This window comes from Myotis lucifugus, unplaced genomic scaffold (genome assembly GCF_000147115.1).
Source record: "Myotis lucifugus unplaced genomic scaffold, Myoluc2.0 scaffold_168, whole genome shotgun sequence".
Classification (NCBI taxonomy): Eukaryota; Metazoa; Chordata; class Mammalia; order Chiroptera; family Vespertilionidae; genus Myotis; species Myotis lucifugus.
This window is the reverse complement of record NW_005871216.1, coordinates 2703262-2725802: the sequence shown is the minus strand read 5'-3', so window position 1 is coordinate 2725802 and position 22541 is coordinate 2703262. Positions and strand designations below refer to the sequence as shown.

The window sequence follows — 22541 nt, the reverse complement described above, 5'->3', positions numbered from 1 at the left end:
ACCCCACTGATGCACGATTGGAACTGGGGAGGGACATGGGAGGTTGGCCAGCGGGTAGAGACCGCAGGAGGGCTCCAGGGTGTGTCCAGCCCATCTCACTCAGTCCCAATCAGCCAGACCCCAGCAGCAAGCTAACCTACTGGTTGGAGCATCTGCCCCCTGGTGGTCAGTGCACATCATAGCAAGCAGTTGAGCAGCCTTAGCATATCATTAGCATATTATGCTTTGATTTGTTGAATGGCCAATTGGACCGGACACTTAGCATATTAGGCTCTTATTATATAGGATGATATAGATATGAATGAGTAATTAAATATCAAACTATGGTCAACCTCATTAATTATTAGGGAAGCGCCACTCAAAACTACAATGAGATACCACATCACACAATAGGAGAGCTAAAATAATAACTATTTTAGGTGAGTATGTGGACACACTGGAACTCACATTGCCGGTGGAATTGTGAAATGTTGCAGGCACTTCAGAAAACAGTCTGGCAATTCCTCAAAATGTTCAACATGGATTTATTATATGACCCAGCAGCTTCATTCGCAAGTATATCAGTTGAACTACTGTAACAAAATACTATAAACTGTGTATGTTATATACAATAAGAATGTTTTCCTCAGCAGGAGGCTGGAGGGCCAAGATGAAGGTGCCCACAGATCTGGTGTGTGGCAAGGGCCCACCTTCTGATTCAGGGCCAGCCCTTCTTGCTGCATCCTCACATGGTGGGAAGGGAAGGGATGTTTTCTCAGGCCTGTTATAAGGGCACTAATCCCATTTATGAGCCTTCATGACCTAATCGCCTCCCAAAGGCCATATCTCCTAATTACTATCACCTCAGGGGGTAGGATTTCAACATAAGAATTTTAGAGAGACATAATCAGACCGTGGCAGTATATATCCAAGATACATGAAACCTATTTCCACACAAAAACGTGGGCATGAATGTTCACAGCAGAATTATTCAGAATAGCCAGAACCCGAAAATCCATCAACTGATGAACAACAAAATGTGGCACAAACATGTAACAAAATATTATTCAGCAATAAAAAGAAATGAAGTACTGATGCATACCACAGAATGAATGAACCTTAAAAACATAATGCTTAAGAGTCTATTCACGAAAGCTCACATTTTGTATGATTCCATGCATATGAAATGTCCAAAATAGGCAGAGAAAGTAGACTAATGGTACCCCGGGCTGGGAGGAGAGGAGAAGCAGAGTAGAGGCTAATGGCTACAGGGTTTCTATTTGAGGTGATAAAATGTTTTTAGAGAATGGTGATGGTCGCACAACTGTGAATATCCTGAAAACTTCTGACTTACACACTTTTTAAACGCGTTTATATGGTATGTGAATTTTATCTCAATGAAGCGCTTATAAAAATATGACTTGTGATAAAACCAAGAAAGAGGCTGAGGGGTAGGTGCTGGTTAGTTGTGGGGCTGAAATAAAATATTGTGATTTGTTCATTTCTTGCCTATGCAGGTGCTCCTTCCATGCACTCCTTCAATTCCTTCAGAGCATCTTGAGGCTGATTTCTACAGAAAATATTCTGCCCATCACCAGCAAGTCTAGTTCAGCTGGTACATATTTGTTGACTTTGTGGAAGACAGTGTTCCACGTGCCATGGGGAAACAGAGATAAGCTATAATCCCTGACTTCAAGAAACTTAGTCTAGCTCTGGCCGGTTTTCTCAGTGGTTAGAGCAGTGGCCCGTGGACTGAGGGGATCCGGTTCAATTCCTGGTCAAGGGCATGTACCTAGGTTGCAGGTTCATTCATCCCTGTCCCTGGTTGGGGCTTGTGCTAGAGGCAACCAATCGATGTGTCTCTCTCACATTGATGTTTCTCTCTTTCCCCCCTCCTCCCTCCTTTCCCTTTTCCCCTCCTTTATACTCTAAAATAGTCAATGGAAAAAATATCTTTGAGTGAGGATTATAAATAAATAAACTTAGTCTAGGGACAGATGTTTTTAAAAAGTACGTAAGATCAACTAAGGTCACTAAGACAAAGACTTAAAGTTTTAGAAAAATGGATTTCTCACCTTGTTTGAGAAATCATGGAAGCATTTATGGAAGAGGGGAATGTTTAAGCTGAAGCAAGAGGTCTAAAATGTAGCATTTACCAGGTACTGAGAGCAAGTTGCTGCAGCCAGTTGAGCAAAGGATGGAGGGAGCACTTCGCCATCAGAACCATAGCCAGCTGAGAACTCACTGCATCTCTAACCCTGGGCGTGTCACTGTGCAGGGATATGTCTGAAAGCTTCACCTCACTACATGTGTGTGATCCCACATCATGGGGAACTTCCAAGAAACACAGAACGTGGCCATTCAACCTAGGCCTCTGAACAGAGCTGTCCATGAGAACCTTCTGTGATGACAGAAATGTTCTCTAACTGCACTGTCCAATATCGTAGCCATGGCCATGTGTGGCTGGAATGAGGAAATAAAATTTAATTAAAATTTATGATTAAGTATCTATATGGCTAGCAGCCCCCATATTGGTCAGTGTAGGTCGAGAACCTTGAGTCGCTCTTAATGAACCACTCATAACATTATGTGATGTTGAGCCAGTCTAGAAAGTTAAATTTAGAGAATAGTGGTCTTTGGGGATCATGAAGATCTACCTAACATGAGACAGAACTTCACTTTTGTCTCCACCTTTGCATACCTGGCACATTAACTTTACTCTTGTCATTAAACAAACATTTATTGAGCCCCCATTAACACCAAGGTTAAAATTAAACCTTTTCAAAACATAATCCAAGAACATGGAGCATCTGCACTTTTCAGAAACTTCCACAACTTATTTTGACAAGCCTGTGCAGATCCTATATAATAAAAGGCTAATATGCACGGCGGAACCAAAGGTCACTATGATGTGCACTGACCACCAGGGGGCAGACGCTCAACACAGGAGCTGACACGCACTGACCATCCGCAGTAGTGCTAGGGATGTCCAAATGATGCCTTAGGCCTGCTCCCCCTGCCCCACCCCCTGGAAAGCAGGCCTAAGCCATCACTCAGACATTCCCCAAGGGCTCCTGGACTGCAAGAGGGCACAAGCCAGGCTGAGGGACAACACCCCCACCCCCCAAGTGCACGAATTTCGTGCACCAGGCCTCTAGTAGGGAAATAAAATAAAATGTCAGAAGAGAGAGACCCCAAAATAAAATAGCTATAAAAAACTGCTTGCTTAGAGAAATATGGACTACAGGTCCGCAACTGATATGGCTAGGTGGTGATTTCAAGGATGCAAGTCCTTTCTTCGTTGTTGGTCTACTGTCCTTGATAGTCACCTTCAGACCATGGCATTCTAGAAGGGGAAAGGGCTGGAACAAACATACCCATTCTTCTAATAGGCACACATCACTACTATTCACATTTCTTCGGCCAGAACTTAGTGAAATGACCTAGTTATAAGGGAGTCCAAGAAGTACTTATTTCCCCCCCTAGATGTAAGGTAAATGTAACAAGCTAAAATATGGTGTTCTGTTACAAAAAGCCAAACGAGAGAATGGAAATTGAGAGATGAGTAGCAGTCTCTGCCAAAGAAAGCACAGAAATGTTTTGAATTCCACAATAACGCAAAATGCCTAGATTCCAGTGGTGAAACTGGAGATGTAACTGGGCAAACCAAAAAATTACTTTTACACATCTACTCATTCACCAAAAAAAACCTCAAACATAGAACAAAATTTAAAAAATTAGCCCTGGCTGGTTTGGCTCAGTGGATAGAGCATCGGCCTGCGGACTGAAGGGTCCCAGGTTCGATTCCGGCCGAGGGCACATGCCTGGTTTGCAGGTTCGATCCCCAATGGGGGGCGTGCAGGAGGCAGCCGATCAATGATTCTCTCTCATCATTGATGTTTCTATCTCTATCCCTCTCCCTTCCTCTCTAAAATCAATAAAAATATATTTTAAAAAAATTAAATTAGTGCTATTTATTTTCCTTTTCTGATCTAAATATTTAAGTCTTATTTAAAGCAAATTAAACATGCACCTATACCTAATAAAAATCAATCATAACCATCACACAGAATCAGAAACTTTATTTACTAAAACACTTTACAACATTATACTGTTATTGGACAATCATTTATTTAAAATATCCTAAATACTTACAAAAATAAATCAAATATTGCTTCTATTTTTCAAGTGTCAAAGTCTTTGCCATGGAAAATAGAAAGGACCTTTTATAAACTAAACATTACAATTAAGCTATATCACATTTAATAACTGCACACCATTGTCTTTTGCAGTTGTGCTTTAGTGCTTTACAAATTCCCAAATGACGTTTTCGCAATGTACAGGTTCACAATAAGACTGTATGCATACAACCATATACACTCATTTTACACAGGAATGGTTCTTGTTAAATATACACAGAGAGAACCTAACACGGTAGTATTGGGCCCTATAAGCCACCCCATAGAGTCAGATGTGCCACTATACAGTAACAGGTATAGGTGTACAAACATTATCTAACATTCAAATCAGCACTCCAGTATCCAAGATGATACCTTCATGAGGAATGCCCAGTTTAATGTTTCTAGACAAGAATTTAATTCTTTTCTGTTGTTGTTAAATCTCACCCGAAGATAATTTTTTCCATTGATTTTTAGAGAAAGTGGAAGGGAGGGGAGGAGGGGGAAGATAATGAGGGGAAAGAGGGAGGGAGGGAGGGAGGGAGGGAGAAAGAGAGGGAGGGAGAAAGAGAGTGAGAGAGAGAGAGAGAGAGAGAGAGAGAGAAATATTGGCTGGTTGCTTGCCACATGCACCGGAACCTGGACTGGGGATCGAACCTGCAACCCAGGTATGCACCCTTGACAGGGAATTGAACCAAAGACCCTTTGGTGCATGTGCCAGTGCTCTAACCACTTAGAAACACTAGCCAGGGCAAGACATTAATTCTTAATCTATACTAAATCATTACCTCAACAGCCTTATTTATTAAAAAATACAGTGAACTTAAAATATTTCTCAATACATTAAGTTAATCTCAGGGTAAACATCATTGCCATATGTATACATACTTTTTATTTTAAAAAGAGAAAGTAATATTAATTACACAGCAAATGCTCAAAATAAAGATCATTTCCAAATGGTCTGTAGTTTTACTTTATTATCACTGGGACATTCAACTCATTACCACATAATAAATGCTAAATTTCTCTTCCCTGGTATATGCACTTAAGCATCACTTATAACACAGACATATATAATTCATGGTTTATGAGGAATATTTATAATGCTTTACCACCCACAGGGTGTCAATCTCACTCTATTAACCAGATGTGGAAAACAATCTCACTTCTGATCAATTCCTGAATTTCCATATGATTAATCACAATAATATAGAACTTTAAATTACATTAGTCTTGTATAAATACTTATGTATCAAGCAATTTAAATTCTACTTATAAACTAGAAAAGTAGTAAATCACAAAATTTGCTTTTTCTCTATTAAGATAAAAGAATCTAGCTTATTCATAAATTGCACAAATTACATAGAAATTCCAAATATAATCGAAAATTTGTGAGCAATTGAATTGTGAAAATATTAATTTATTGGCATTGATGTTTTACAATAAATTTCAGTAAAAGGGAGTTTGACAATGTTGTTTATTTTCAATTATAAGCAAGTAGTAAATACCAAAGGAGCTCATGTCTTACACTGACCAAAATATTCTAAAATGCCATATATTTAGAAAATTTTAATTGGCATGCTAATACATTTTCATTTCACCAAAAGTCACAGGCACACAAAGACTATAAGGCTATATGAAGAAGCAAACCAACTATAAAACTGCACTGAAAAAAGACACCAAAATCTAAGAGGTAGTCAACAGAAGTAACCCTGATAAAACAAAATATCCTGACAGATGTGCCCTAATCTAAGAGACCAAAATACAGTATGGAAGCAATTCTTGTATTTTCAGTAATTTAAAAAAAATTTACTGGTAGAGAATCAAAAAACAAAGAATCTAAATAAGTAACACTGCAAATGGAACAATATTTATATTTTCAAGGAAAGGCTAAGAATAAACTCTAGACCCAAGAAGGTCTACAGCCTGCAGGCCAAATCTGACCTAACACCAGTCTTTGTAAGTAAAGTTTTATTGAAATACAACCACACCTATTTGGTTTACATACTGTGTATGGCTACTGCTTTCATACTTAAGGGCGGAGCTGATTTACCTGCTACTGATCACATGGCCAACACCACCTAAAGTTACTACTATCTGCCCCTTTACAGAAAAGTGTGCTGACCCCTGCCTGGTCTATGCACAAGCGGATAAGTGTGCAGCTGCTGAAAAATACTGGAAAGATGAACTATGAATGTCACAACACAAGCTATTCAACTTTAAGGAATGCAAATGCTAGTTTTGCCATAATTCAATTCCTTTTCATACTGAAATAGTCCTGACATTTTCTTCTTTTTACTTTTGTGGTCTAACAGCAAGGAGTGTTTCAATGTTATTATAAGAGTTAGCATGGCACTGTCCAGTAGAACCTTCTGCAATGATGGAAATATTTTATATCTGCACTAATTCTGTAGCCATTAGCCAATGTGGATACTGAGCATTTGAACTGTGGCTGGTGCAACCAAAAACTTAATTTTAATTAGCTTAACTAAAATTGCCACATGTGGCTTGTGGCTACAATATTAAACAGCACATATTTTACTCATCTAATTAAAATTCCAACAAGTAACTCTTAAAAAATGAGAAAGTAACACCTTTGAAAATGACGGGCTTTGGGCAAAAACGAACTGAATACCATAAACACAGCCCAAGACAGATTGTTTACTTATTAAACAAAATTAACTTGATTCCAAATTGTTTCATTGCTGCACCATTTCTTCTTAGGAGGCAAAATTATTATAGTATTTTTAGCAGAAATCCTGATAATTTTATGCTTAAAAGTAAAATAATTATTGTTATTAATTATATTAAAGAGCATGTGGATGTTTCACACAAAGTATCATTTTATACTTTTAGCTTGTTTCCCATCAGAAAGTCACCTCTCATTAAAATCAGTTTATCCATTTACCCTTCCCATTTACACCCTGCCGCATAGAAGCCCTTTTTATAGTAGGTAACAGAAGTATATAACCTCTTCTGAATCTACAAAACTTCCTATTAGTCACTTTGCTATAGCAAAGTCATTTCAACAATCAAAACTTCCAAATGTCATATCTTCTACTTCACGATAAGATATACCCATTCAATGACAGAGTTAGAGGCTACAGATCAAGTCTTGTATATATCAAGTAAAAAAATATAACTCTTGTATAGTTCTACATGTGCCTACCTTAAGGTTATTTTTATATGGACCAAAACAATAAAATGAATATAGATGTATTTTTAAATTACTTATTACTGATTACACATTGCAAATTAACCAAGTTACTGACACAAATGAAAACACTAAACTAAAATATACAAAATCAATTTGAAATTATAATAGTCTCAAAACACAAATGTTTAGATGGGTGCCTAATTACATCTTCTAATTATTCAAATGTGCTCCCTCAGAGAAATAGCTAATTGTAAAATTTGTTTTCAAAGTCAGCCAGCAAACTTAATTCCGTGCCTCTTGAACAGCTGATATCCAGCATCATAAACATCTTTTTCAGTCTGGTAGTTGGTTGAAAGACACAAACTATTTTAAGGGCACTTCTGCTTGTTGTCTTTAGCAGTTTAATCAGAGGTTGCAGCAGGAACTTTAACAGAGAGATTTCTTCGGGAGTTGGTGATGTGCCGCTGCTGTGCTAGGAAAGACCGCGCAGGAGGACATGCAGCAGGGTCTTTGCCAGCCCCGCTGCTGCTCACAAGTCTAGATTCTATCCCCAGTTTCTGGAATGCTAGACTCTGAACAAAAATAAATAAAAAATAAAATGACTACTTAGAGTTAGATTTTAAAGTGCTTTTTACATACATAAAGTTATTTAATCCTCGAAACAATACTACAAAGCTGGTGTTGGCCTCATTTTTTAATTTAAAGAATAAGGGTGCAGAAGTTAATTCAACTATATCTGGTACTGCTAGTAAAAAGAAAACAAGGGTATAAAACCTAGTTTCTCCATGTTAATCCATTAAATATAAAATCATTAAAAACAGCACCTTAAAATAATGCTCTAAAACTAACTTTAATTACAAGAACAACTAAAATAAAAAGGTTCCAAAGCAAAATTTTGCATTTGGGCAATCACTCCACCCACATTGAGCACCCATAACACAATGTAAAAGCTTGGGTCAATGGTTACCTAAGTGTAACCCCTGGATTAACATTAGCACCAAGGAGAACTTGTTAAAAATGTAAATTCTACCTATAAATGCTACCCAGACCTAGTGAGTAAGAAGCTCTGTAGGTGAGTCCAATATTTTAACAAAGTCTTCAGATGCATGCTTAAGGAAAACTAAGAAAACAAACCCATTCAAAATTGCTTCAAAGGAGTACAAAAAAAAACAGGAATAAATTTAACCAAGAATGTAAAATACCTATACTTGGAAAAGTATAAGACACCAAAGAAATAAATTGAAGAAGATACAAATAAGTGGAAGCATATTCCTTGTTCATGAATAGAAAGAATTAACATCATTAAAATGTCCATACTACCCAAAGCAGTCTATAAATTCAATGCAATTTCTATCACGATACCAATGGCAAATTGTCACAGAATTATTCCAAAATTTTATATGGAACCACAAAAGATCCCAAATAGCAATATGATCGTGAGAAAAAAGAACAAAGTTGGAGGACTCACACTACCTATCATCAAACTGTACTACAAGGCCACAGTTATCAAAAAAGCATGGTGCCAAGCTGGTGTGGCTCAATGGTTGAATGTCAACCCATGAATCAGGAGGTCATGGTTCAATTACTGGTTAGGGCACATGCCTGGGTTGCGGGCTGCATCCCCAATAGTGGGCTTGCAGGAGGCAGCCAATCGATGATTCTCATCACTGATGTTTCTATCTCCTTCTCCCTCTCCCTTAAATCAATAAAAATATATTTTTAAAAATACTTAAAAAAACAGCATTAATACTGGCATAAAAAACCAGACATATAGATCAATGGAACAGAATAGACAGCCCAGAAATAACCCCATGCCTTTACAACAATTAATTCTTGAACAAAGGAGGCAAAAACATACAATGGGGTAAAGCTAGTCTATTAATAAAAGTGCTGGAAAATTGGACAGATGAATGCAAAAAAAATGAAACCAGACCACCTTCTTACACCAAACACAAGAATAAACCAAAAATGGATTACAGACTTAAATGTTAGGCTCATAAAAATCCTAGAAGAAAACATAGGTAGTAAAATTATGGCCATTTCTCGTAGCAATATTTTTTTCTGATATATCTCCTTGGGCAAGGGAAACAAAAGAAAAATGAACAAATAGAACTACATCAAACTAAGACAAAAGAAACCATCCATAAAATAAAAAGACAATCCACTGAATGGGAGAACATAATTGCCAATACATTTGATAAGGGGTTAATATCCAAAATTTATAAAGAACTTATAAACGCAACACCAAATAAAAACAAACAATCCAATTAAAGAGCAAAAAGGACATATGGCCAATAGACATATGAAACGATGCTCAAGTTCACTAATCATCAGATAGATGTAAAGTAACACCACAATGAGATATCAGAATGGCTATCATTAATATATCAACAAATAAAGTGGGAATGAAGACTTAGTGCAGCCACTGTGGAAAGCAGTATGGAGATACTTCAAAAAATTAAAAATGGAACTGCCTTATGACCCAGTGATTCCACTTCTGAAAATTTATCTGGAGAAACCAGAAACACTAATTCGAAAGAATATATACACCCCTGTGTTCACTGTAGTGTTATTTATAATAGCCAAGATTTGGAAGCAACCCAAGTGTCCATCAGCAGATGAGTGGATAAAACAGCTCTGGTACATTTACACAATGGAATACTAGTTGGCTATAAAAAAGAAAATTTTATCCTTGAGATAGCATGTATGGACCTGGAGAATATTATGCTAAGTGAAATAAGCCAGTCAGAGAGAGAAAAGTACCATATGATTTCATTCATATGTGGAATCTAATGAATAAACTGAGATAACAAGCAAAACAGAAACAGACTCATAGATACAAGACTAACAGCTCTGGCATGGAAGCGGCTGGGGGATGGGGGAGGGATTGAGCAAAAAAAAAAAAAAAGAAAAAAAAAAGAACTCATGGACAACAGTGTGGTGATTGCATGGCGAGGAGGTAGTGGAGGTGGAGGAAGGTATGGAAGGATTAATGGTGATGGAAAAAAATAAAATAAAATAAAATACATTTTTTAAAATGGCCACAGAACAAAGAAAATAATCCATAGTCCTCTATATTAACCAGCAGGATGATTAACCCATGATGGAAAAGAGTCTGGGAACACTTCACAAGTAATTTCCTTCAAAGCCTTGTTAAATTAAGTCAGATTTTACCAAATAGAGCAGGGAAGGAAAGAAAAGAGAACAAAAGGTTTGAAGGCATGAAAGAAACAAAGCATGTCTGAGGAGGGACTAGTTCTATGTGGTGAAGGACGGGGGAGAGGGGTCTATAAATTGATATTTTCTCATTTTAAATAAGCAGCATCTACGGTAGGTTGTGCTTGTATTAATATCTATTCTAGCTGATTAGAATAACCCAAAAGAACCATGAAATTCTACTTTTCTTGAAAACATCCTACAGATACTCAGAGTAAAAAAATAAAAAACATTTCAAATTATTTTATACTATTTTTCTCCTTGTAAGAACAACTACTGAGGAGTAGTCCCTGGATTTTAAAAAAATAACAAATACATTAAAGGACACACTGAGAGGCTTCAGGGAATATTAAAATAAATGCTGATTACTAGAAGCACTTCATGTTGCATTACACAGATATTCACATTTCTAAAGAAACCTTTATGGAACACAAATACAATGTTTTAACTCAAAAAATGCAATTTTAAAAATATTTATGGACTGTGGCATGTACACTTCATGTGCTTTAATTAAAGGTGAATGAGTCATGAAATCAATTTACTGATTTTGAAAAAGTAAAAATCATCTAAACACATTAAACTAAAATATATAGTTAATTGGGATTATGACCAACATTTTTTTAAAAAGAGTATGACAGAAAATACCTGAATGCAATGCACATAGGGTAACTTGTTTACAAATATAATATGTGTATAGACTGATCTGTGGTATAAAATATTATTTTCATCAATGTTTCCTGATCAAAATATTTGATAAACACTGTTCTAAACTTCCAATCATTAGCTGAATTTCAACTCACCTTATTATACCAGGCAGAAACAATTAGTTTTTCTTCATAATCACGAAATTTTGCTACTTTACATTCACTCTGGAAAAAGATATGAAGACTATTAAAATCCCCCAAATAACCCCAAATTACTAAAAATAGTATAACATTTCTTCGTATGCTCATTATTGAGAGAATTTGATGAATGCATTTTGAGGTATAAAAAACTGTCAAATTACAGACTCAATTATGGAGAAATGCACGTATAACAGCTTTATAAAGGAGTAAGATTGCGACTGGTAAATCTTTATTTCAGAAATTTTACTGGTAAAACAAGTATTAAAAAACCAAAAACAAAGCTCACAAAAACTAGTGATTCTTATGCTATTATCCTTTATACCTAGAAAAAAGTAATAACTGGTTTAGGTAACAAAACAGAGCTGCACCTATTTTGAAAAGTAAAAACTAAGGAGAAGAAGGATGTAATAAAAAATATTCCAGAAAATCCTTTAAATCTCCTATAAAGCTTAGCATGGGTTTTTATCTCTCAGTTCTTAATGACCTGTGTACTAGATTGCCTGTGGTCAGTTACAAGCCACCTTAGTGACTGACATCCATTTCTTAATTACTCTAATACAACTACTTGTATTATTTTACTGAGTACCAGATATAGTTGATTCATTAAAAAAAATATAACCTTAAAACATCTGAATGTTTTCACAGCAAGATGCTGATGATACAAAAAGCATACAGAAAATGAGGGAGGCAAGATGCCTTTCTTCTGGCTCACACCCACTCCAGGCAAACACTCCCCAAGAAAGATGGCAGGTAGAATAACCTCTGCTATTTACCTTACTCTTCTTTTTACTTCTTTCAGTGTATAGATAAATACACATAAATTAAAGGCCCAAATGCTGTGACTTAACTGTAGTTTTTCCTCAGAGCCCTAGAGGTAGAGGCACCACTCTGTCATTATACATGTTAGGGAGCTGCATTTCAAGCACCAACAATGCTGTCCATTATCACTGGCTTTTGATGGGAAGTGAATAGTCAGAGCAACTTAGATTTCAGAGACTCAGTCCAAGTCTTGTTACTTGGACCAGAAAGGAAAGGTGATCACTTTTTTTTTAATTGATTTTTTTTAGAGAGAGAGAGAAACATTGATGTGAGAGAAAAACATCGAACGGCTGCCTCCTGCACACCCCCTACAAGGGATCAAGCTTTTAATCCAGGCATTGATTGCCCTGACTGGTAATCAAACCAGCAACCTTTAGGTGTTGGGATGACACCCAACTGAGCCACACTGACCAAGGAGAAAGATGATCACTTTAAGTTACCAATAAAGCTGACAAGTTGGCTTCTGATTTATGTAATATTTAATGGTGGGAGTACAGAGATATAAGATACAGCCTCTGGCCTCAATTCACAGCCTTCTAGCCTAATTCAAAGAATGATACTGTGGAATGAATTCATGAGTTCACAGTACATGGACAAACTCTGGAGAGAGAATTAAGGGAAGACATCTGAGTTGAATCCTCAAGAATGAATAGCATTTCTGCAGAGAGATACCCGCTAACCAGTGCTTTTTATAATAGCCAATATGGCCTGAACAGGAACTTATAGAAAGTACACATAAGACTGTTGTGCATTCTGAGTATTCAAGTCTTTAAATCTTTAAACAAAATATTTTTACCACAGCCCATATCTACTGGCTCAGAAATAACATGAAGAAAGTTATAAGTGAACATAAAATGTTTCTTTGAAATAAAGCATTCCTAGTTGATTCAAATTATCAATTATGAGAATTTCAAGGTGAGTATATAGAATTCAACAGGGCTCTGTAATTATCCATATGTGATTATGAGGAAGTATACACTGACTTCAAGAATAACATAATATTAAGAATATTATTAATAATAATAATAGTATTAAGAATAGTAGTTTTGTGAAGCACTTTGCAAAGTAGAACATGCCCAATTATAAAAATCTAAGAATATACAATTCAATACTGACATACTTATACTTCACCCAGTTCATAAAAATAACATAACTACTGATATAAAAATAACTGTAAAATTTAAAAATGTTACTACCACCATAACTTTGCATGGTCAGTAACAGACTGGCACTTTATTCAAGGGCTTCCTGGGATTTTGAAGTACTTCCTTCTCTCACGAATTCCACCTAGTAAGTTTGTTTGGTTCCCCATGAGGATCAGGGAGAAGAGATAAGATAAATTTGGTGAACTGAATACAGTTCTCTATTTAAAAGGCGAGCTTGGTTTCTTTCTTTCATTTCCTTTTTTTTCTGAATGAACTCTCATCCACATAATTTTAAAAGGAGCATGATAGTGGAATCTATTAAAAACTCATAAGAGACATCCAGAGACTGGCTGTTAGGAGGGAGGGAGATACAATGCAGCAGGGAGCACAAACTGCAGAGACCAATCTCGTGGGCCAGTGAGATGCTCTGCAGTGAACACACAGTGCTAAAACAGAGTATTTCTAACTTCTTGTGAGACTTGATAATTAATGGCTAATATATGTCAATAGTTAATTATCAGGATTATACAGAATAATAAGAGGAGAGGTATGAATATGAAGTTTTACCTCCAGAATCTCAATTCTTCTCTCTTTCTCGGCCAACTGCTTTCTAAGCAGCATTATTTCAGCTGATGCTGGATTTAATTTAGGATCTAAAGTTTTTATAACCTGTTTAAAGAAAAAAAAAGTATGTTCACTTTATCTTATAAATTGTTGAAATATAAGAACACAGTCTACAAAATCAGTGTAAGTGGAAAATTACGCAGAAAGTGATCCAGCAACTAACTATAATTTGTCTCATAATTTAATTTCAATTACAAAATAACTTATTCTATAGGTGAGAAAGAGAATAAAAATTCAGTACAAAATGAAAAAATCCCCATCTCAAAATCAAATGTCCCTTCTCCAAGGCTCAATAATCAGGGATAGTTATTTTTGGCCGTATCAAACCTTGAGCACTGAAGTCTTGAAGCATATCAGAAATGAGGGAGGTAAGATGCCTTCTACTTTTATATGCCTTAAACATTTTTTAAAATGTTAAAATGAATTCAGTAATTATAGTGAAAATTGCTGATTGTACAAAGTAAGAGTAATACATACAAAATTCTTAGCAACAATCTTTTTTACTATCTAGTTAAATGTAGTATTTCAATACATAAGATCAATATAATAGATATTGGTGATTATTTTCTGCAAACACTGGGGTGCCAATCATATTAAATTACTAAAAGTTGAGTAAAACTCAGATGTTTAGCACAATGTTGTTCTGAGACTTTGCTAAACTATGTATAAATCAATTTAGAAGCATCAGGAATAAATTACAGCAAAAACAAGTTGCCAGTAATAAAGTCACCTGTATATTGTAATTAAAAACCCATTAAAATATTTAAAATTATTTAATGAGTTAGGAAAATATTGTATGTAGTTACAGAGGATAGAAAAAAAGAGTACAAAGGTAATGTGCCTAACAATTTCTGCTGTTCATTCAAAATGATTTACTGAGTGCTGAAAGTGGCAGGCACAGTGACAGACGGGGTACAGCAAGTTATGAGAGACATGGTGCCTGCCCTCACGGGGTTCACATCATACACACAACATACAGTTTAAATCATAATTCAATTACAAAGAAAAAATCATAATCTGTTAACTCTAGTGATAAAAAGTATGGTTGTGACTTTTCTCTATTTCCTGAATTTTCTATAATGGACATATATTACTATTTTAACCTCTCCACCAAATAGTGTAAGAGGGAAAAAAAATCATGTTTACCAAAAAAGTATCATTTTTTTTGATGTGAATATTCAATGATGGCAAGAATATGGTATTTTGTCATTGCTCTGTTCAATTAGTTATAGTCATTTTAGAGTATCATTTAGAAATACAGAAAAAGCATCTTATTAAGAAGTTCTTACCCTTTGACCCAATAATTCTATTTCACCTATTAACCTAGGAACAAGGTTATGATAAACCAAAATAAGTCAAAAGCTTTCTGAATAACTATGTTGCCTATAGCCTTATTTCTAGGAACAAAAAAAGAAAAAAGAATGGAAACAAGCTATTTTCAACAATAGGATGACAACTAAATAACTGTGATATATTATACAACTGAATATTATGTCACCATTCTTTTACTTTTGCAAAGTCTGTTCTGTAAGTGTGATGTCTGTCTTGCTTAGTGCTGTACGACCAGGGCTTAGCGTAAGAGACACTCAATAAAAATCAAATTACATTTATATTCCATGAGGAAATTCTTTTAAGTTTAAAAAACACACAAATCATATATGTGTATATTATGGTAAAGAAACAGAGATAATATCCATTGAAAAATATACAGTGTTAAGGTAGTATTTCAAAGGTTAACAGCAGTTGTATCTGGGAACCTTTCTATACTTTATATTTTTACTAAAGACACTTACACTTCTGAAACAGAGAAACTGAACTGTGGCATGGACTACCTCCTGAGAAGCTGAGTGTGGCTATGTACCTGAGCTCTGCCCACTGAGGCGAGTGAAAGTGGTTTACACTGTTTCCAGGTCTGACCCCATGACCTACTTCCCACACAAGCTATGCTCACTCCCTCATCCACTAGTTGGAGAATGTCAAGTGAACTTGGGAACTGTATGTTGAAGAAGGTGGAGTCTCTCTCGCTTTAAGACTGAATGACTGCATGGAGCAGAGTGCCTCCCCCACTGATGACTAGATATCATGTAACATCCATCTTGCTAAGCTTTAAGAAGATCTTGCAGTTTATCTGTTGCTGCAGATACTATTTACGCCTTAATGAATATTATATAAAATATTAAAAGAGCAGACATTAGCAATATTATAAAACTTCATCACAAAATTCTTTTTTTTTCATTCAGTAAATTGAAAACAATACATTGACATTTTGTGAAAGAACACTTATAATTGGGAAAATATATGGTATTCATGAAAATAAAAGATTTTATAAGAATATCACTTACAGATATTTAGTAAAGAATATAAATAAAAAGAATAATTAGTGTGGTGAACACTAGAACAGTATATAACTGCCTAAGCTAGACTAAATGCTAAAATACTTTCAAACAAATTTAAAAAGCTAAATTTCCACAAAAGGCAAACATGCCTTCATTTTAAAGCTAACAATGCCGTATATCATAGTGGTCATTTTCTCTAAAGAGGTCACTGCTGTCCATGCTTAACTGTTTCTGTAAGCCATGTGGTCATTTTACCTGAGGCTGATGAGTGAGAGAGAATGGGAGGACTGACCTGGAACCCACCAGGAGCCTGACGGGCAAGACAGAGAGTGGGGAAGGAAGTGACGTGACATGGAAACAAGAAGAGCAGTACAATCAGGTGGAACAGGCCTACTTAGCACCTGTGTCACAGAGGCAGGAGTTCTATAAGACAGATCACTCACATTTCTTGCTTTCTCTAAATACATTTTATATCGTTCCTCCATTGCTTTCATATCTTCATCTTTCTTCTGAAGAGCAGCTTCAAGTTCATTGATCTTTTGTGCTATTGTTGAAAATGAAAATAACCAATTACTCCCTGTTTAAAATATTCCATCCTCACACACAAAAATATACATTTATCACATTTATTTTCTAGGGACTCATAAAAGAACTTAAAAGAGAAACCTTTTATTTATTGTTTGTAGTGAATTTTTATCTAAAACTTTTGAATTGCAACCAATACATCCTCGATCATTTCATATTATTTTTTTCTTAAAAATATCTATAATCTGCTTTATTTAGGTATTTCTCTTCTTTCAATTATTTCAATGAGCAAACATACCTTATAATTTAAGCACAGCCATCATGAGAAAATAAAACATTCTTTTATACAATGTTTGAAGTTCATTTTAATCTGATTTTAAATCCTTTTACTTATTTATATTTTCATAGTATTAATGCTATATTACAAAATGTTTGATACTCCTATATATCATAAGTTCATTTTATTAGACTTACTTTTTTGCATCATTAGATCATTTATTACTTAAATCACTAAAAATTATAATAGCACTTATTTGCAATGTATGTATCTATACTTTGTCCAAAAACTTATACATAATTCTTGTATTTGTCAACTAAAAAGGGCAAGTCCTTAGAACCAGGTTTTTACAAATACCTACCATTCTGGTTTACATCTGGCTGAAGATCTTCAATGAGCTCTTGTTTCTTCTGTAATTCTTCATGTACCTCTGTTAGTTTTTCCCTAAGCAGTAGAAAGAAGAGCAAGGAGCTTTGGAGCCAAACAGATTTAAGAATGAAAACTGGTTTTCTGCCACATAACATTCGTGGACTGTGGGCTCGTCACTTTCTGATCCTTACTCTCCTCACCTATGAAATGGGAATAATATCTGCCAAATATTATAGGGATTGTTGTGAAGAGGTAAATTGGTTGGCACATGATGGGTGCTAAAAATGTGCAATTATTCCCCCTGCAACCTTTGCTTCCTAAGAAAGTTAAAAGAAGTATTTTATAGGATAAACATCCCTCATTTCCACATAATCTAGTGCCGATATTGCCAGCTCTGTAAACTCTTCAATGGCATTAGTAAATGAAAAATGTGAGCATTGGGATCACTGGCAGGCAGGCTGAGCCTTCTAGCACATTTTCCTTTTCACTTTTTAATGGCAGTGGTGAACATTCAATTGGCATCAGGGTATTTGTTTTCATAAAATCAGAAAAGGATATTAACTTTAGATCATTTTAAAACCCTTCCCCTCTCATATTTGAAATGAAATACCAATTTTACTTACATATGAGCTTCCAACTTCTGCTTTAGGTTGCTGGACTATAAAAATTAAAAACAGTTGCTGTAAGATAACTATTGTGGCAACAATAAATTTTCCAGACATCAGAATCACTTTATCTCCTCTTGAAGATATATTATTTAAAATATAAATGAGCTAAAAATGTGTATTTCTAATAATAAACTTTTAAAAACATAAAATTTAGATATTTTTCACTTCAAAAGGAAAGAAGAATAGGAAATGAAATAAGAGTACAATAGTAGAAAGAAAATGCTTCATATTTCTGAATACAATGCAAATACAATTTGAACTTGAAAAATAGAAAATGCAAGCTGAACGTGATATATGGAGGAGTATCAAACACTGAAATGGCTACAGAATCATTTATCCTATATAATAAAAGGCTAATATGCAAATTAACCAAATGGCAGAACGACCGGTCACTATGACGCACACTGATCACCAGGGGGCAGACACTCAATGCAGGAGCTGCCCCCTGGAGGTCAGTGTGCTCCCACAGGGGGAGCGCCACTCAGCCAGAAGCCTAGCTCATGGCTGGCAAGCATAGCGGCGGTGGTGGGAGCCTCTCCCACCTCCGCAGCAGCGCTAAGCCATCAGTCGGACATCCCCCCTCAAGGGCTCCCGGACTGCGAGAGGGTGTAGACCGGGCTGAGAGACCACCCTCTCCAAGTGCACGAATCTCGTGCACCAAGCCTCTAGTTTAAAATAAAATGTTTAAGATTTTAGGCCTTTAATGAAGAATGGATTGAAATAACTAACTTATCTTTATAATAAACCTTTGTCATTATAAATGCAAACACTTTAATATTAATATAAAAATGAACTCATTAGATTTTGTTAAAAAATCAAATTCAAAACATAAAATTTCCTCTTAAAAAAAAAACACAGACATTTAAATTGCAATAGTTCTGTATCACCTACTAAATAGCTGTAGAGCTTAAAAATATATAATTTGAGCCCTGGTCAGTGTGGTTCAGAGGTTAGAGCATCGGCCCGTGCACCAAAGGGTCACAGGCCTGATTCCTAGTCAAGGGCATGTACCTAGATTTATGGTTTGTTCCCCAGCCCAGGTCAGGATGCATGTAGGAGGCAACTAATCAACGTTTCTCTCTCTTTCCCCGCCAACTCATTTTCCTCCCTTCCTCCCACTCTCTCTGAAAATCAATGGAAAAAATATCCTAGGGTGAGGATTAATCAAAAAAATATATATCTATAAATTCACATATATATACATATATGTCTATATGTCTATATATCTATATCTTTCTATCTTTATATATATAATTTGAAATATAATTTGGACACTAACACTATTTTTTAAAAGATAAAGAAATTTAAAATCTTAATCCAAAATGTACTCCCCCAAATAGATCCAATTTTTCAATTATTCCCTAATGTGCCTTAAAAATATATTTGTATTAGAGAGGTTACAATACCGTATATATGCACATATGAGATGCCGCCATGCATGAGACGATTTCTATTTTCCAAGCCCCCAGGAAAAAAAGAAAAAATCATATAAAGCATAAAAAAGACAGAAAGGAAATGAAACCCTTTCAATTTTCCTTTTCATCTCTTTATTCTTCTGAGTTTTCTCCCTCCCCCCATCCCCCATCAACACAGGTAGAATCACTCCATCTAATCAATGTCTACCTAACACACAATTAGCCCTATCTTCTTGCTGTTTAGTTAAATACATCCCTCCCTCAATTATTACTTCTTTCTTTTTTCCCCTCTATACATAGAGATCCAACTATAGGAACACTGCTAAGTATATTTAGACCGTTTGATCCTTTTTTTAAAAAATTGATTTGAGAGAAAGGAAGGGAGAGGAGAGGGAGAGAGAGTTAGAAACATCAATGATGAAAGAGAATCATTGATCAGCTGCCTCCTGCACACCCCCCAATTGGATGGAGACTGCAACCCAGGCATGTGCCATGACCGGGAATCTAACCATGACCTCCTGGTTCATGGGTAAATGCTCAACCACTGAGACACACCAGCCATGTTGTTTGATCCTTTTTAAGTTCTTTTTTTAAGTTCTCTTATTTCTGCTCTCAAAATATATGCTATCAAAATCCATTAGAAATGGCAAGGTCATGAGCTAGAATGGAAGGGGGCAATGTCTTCAAGACTGCATTAAGGTTTCTGTCCTTTTGAGGTCTGCTCTTTTGGTAGAAATCATTTTCTAATTCTTTTTCTAATTAAAAGTTTTCCTCAATTCTAGCTGATGCTTACTCTCACTAGAGTTTGTCTCAGGCCAGCCCTGTTGGGTTCCCAGCAGAACTGGGAAGGCCTCAACTGCAGCAGGTCTCAGTCAGGAATTGCTATGAACATAGAATTAGCTGTTGAAGTAGGACAGATAGAAATCACCTTCCAATACAAATGATCAATTTACAGGTTCCAAATTGGCAAAATCACTGCATCTGTTATGCAAATATATACGGTATTTAAGGGTGTCATCAATGATAAGGGTAGCACTTTCAAATACAAGGTTAATTTGGGCATCAGGACCTAACAGAGAGGCCAAAGAGCAGAATCACCATAATTTTTCAGGTACTTACACTTTCTCCTTCAGACTTGGAGCCTTGTTCCTGTAAAGACTTCTGGAGATCTTCAATCTGCTGCTGCAATTCTTGGATGCGCTCTTTGCTCAGCCTATTTTAAGATGAATCATATGGGTTTATTTGTATTGAAAGTCAAAGTAGTTAAGGATCTAAAAAGGTGCATTTATGCAATGTAACTTAAACTATGTATTTAATAGCAATAACAGATGCAAACAATGTTCTGTGGTGAGGTATAATATACAGTATATAGGAGGCTACTTTCAAGGAAATATTTAATAAAAGATGACATTTTTATCCTGAAAGCATATTTACCCACATTTAAAATTTTAAGGTACTTTATGTGTCAGTAGTAAAAATACATTTCTACACTGTACTTACTGGAATAAAAATTAGAAAACTAGCTTGCTTTTCCTACAGTTGCATTTTTAATGAATGGAAACTAGGTTTCCTTTTCCTATTTCAGATTTCACAGTGTACTAGAAGAGGAAGGTCACTATTTTGCAACCATTTCTTCATGACTTGTTATTTAAATTAAAGAGATTGGCACTACCAACTAATGTATATTTTTTTACTTGCCATAATCTCATTTCTTGAAAACCTGCTTTAGAGTTACCATAGTTGGAAGTTACCAGCAAGAGGAGTATCTGTCTGACTTTCTTCACATAGTTATCGCATAATATAATAATTATCTATTGATACATCTAGCTTCCTATATTAACTCTCTAAAAGCTAAAAATTAGTATCTCCAGTGTCAATTGATATTAAACTGTGTCAGATAGTAATATTTAATGGTCTCTTCAGAAAGCCAAAATGCATTCTTCATTTTACCACAGCTGATGTAATGTGTGCATACAAGTATGAGAGACAAGGTTCAAGTGTCTCAGATTCCTGTGGTTTCTAAAATCCAGTGAAGGTTGGTCAAATACATTTAAAAACCTTCACTCCAAGTATGCTATTTATAAAGGGAAGATTAACATAGTGGTTAAAAGCACAGACTCAGGAATCAGATTGACAGAGGGTCAATGTAGGATCCACAATTACCAGCTGTGTAACTCTGGGCAAGCTGCTTAATCTCCTTGTAGTTTACTTCCTTACCCATAAAACAGTGGTAATCACACTTATTACTTCATAAAGTTATTATGAGGATTTACTGAGTTAATACCAAAATGTGCTTAGAAATGTGCCTGGCATATAGTAACCACTATATTAAATGTCATACCTACATATATAAAAGCCAAGCGACTGGAACAGCAGAACAACTGGTCACTATGACGAGCACTGTGGCAGCCAACCAGCCCGATGGGAGCCCCAATCGGCCCCCCAAACCTCCCGTGGCCCCTCCCCCCGACTGGCACCCCCAAACCCGATCAGGGGTGGGGCCGGCCGGCCAACCACCCGCAGCCCACTCCTGGCCGGCCTTGCCCCTGATTGCCCCCCCCCCACCCTGATCATGGGCGGGGCCGACGGCCAACCTCCTGCTGGCCTGGCCCTGATCGGCCCCCATCAGGGTGGGCCAGCCGGACCCCACCCATGCACGAATTCGTACACCGGGCCTCTAGTTTTGTTTAATAATATAATATTTGAACACCTCTCATTGGTATTATATAAGTAAACCATTTCTGTAATCCCCATAACTTGCAAATAGGTATCACCCCCATTTTACAGCTGAAGATACCAAGTGTGAATTTAAGTAACTTGCTCAGAACCAAATAATTAACAAGTTTAAAAAGAAGTGGGATTCAAATTTGACAACACAATCTATGTCCCATCTCTGCACCAGACTGTAGTAGAAAGCCAGGTTGTCATCTATTCATCTATTATATTTTCTCTAAATTGTGAAGACATACAAACAAAATTCAAGGATAA

At 36.0% G+C, this 22541-nt stretch overlaps 1 protein-coding gene across 5 annotated transcripts in view; it reads right to left on the bottom strand.

Annotated features, from left to right (window-relative positions):
* Positions 1 to 22541, bottom strand: part of HOOK1 (hook microtubule tethering protein 1) — a 98179-nt gene that overhangs the window by 35101 nt on the left and 40537 nt on the right. Inside the window, exons 16-22 of one of the 5 annotated variants that reach the window (XM_023759960.1) lie at positions 20673 to 20766; positions 18094 to 18128; positions 17463 to 17572; positions 16743 to 16843; positions 13907 to 14008; positions 11331 to 11399; positions 5117 to 7886 (exon numbers count right to left, since the gene is read on the bottom strand). In XM_023759960.1, coding sequence (XP_023615728.1) covers positions 7716 to 7886; positions 11331 to 11399; positions 13907 to 14008; positions 16743 to 16843; positions 17463 to 17572; positions 18094 to 18128; positions 20673 to 20766 — 682 coding nt within the window. In that variant the 3' untranslated portion in view covers positions 5117 to 7715. Of the gene's footprint in view, positions 1 to 5116; positions 7887 to 11330; positions 11400 to 13906; positions 14009 to 16742; positions 16844 to 17462; positions 17573 to 18093; positions 18129 to 20672; positions 20767 to 22541 lie in introns of those variants that run through there. The other 4 variants (XM_006096114.3, XM_023759962.1, XM_023759963.1 and 1 more) reach the window with 4 other exon arrangements.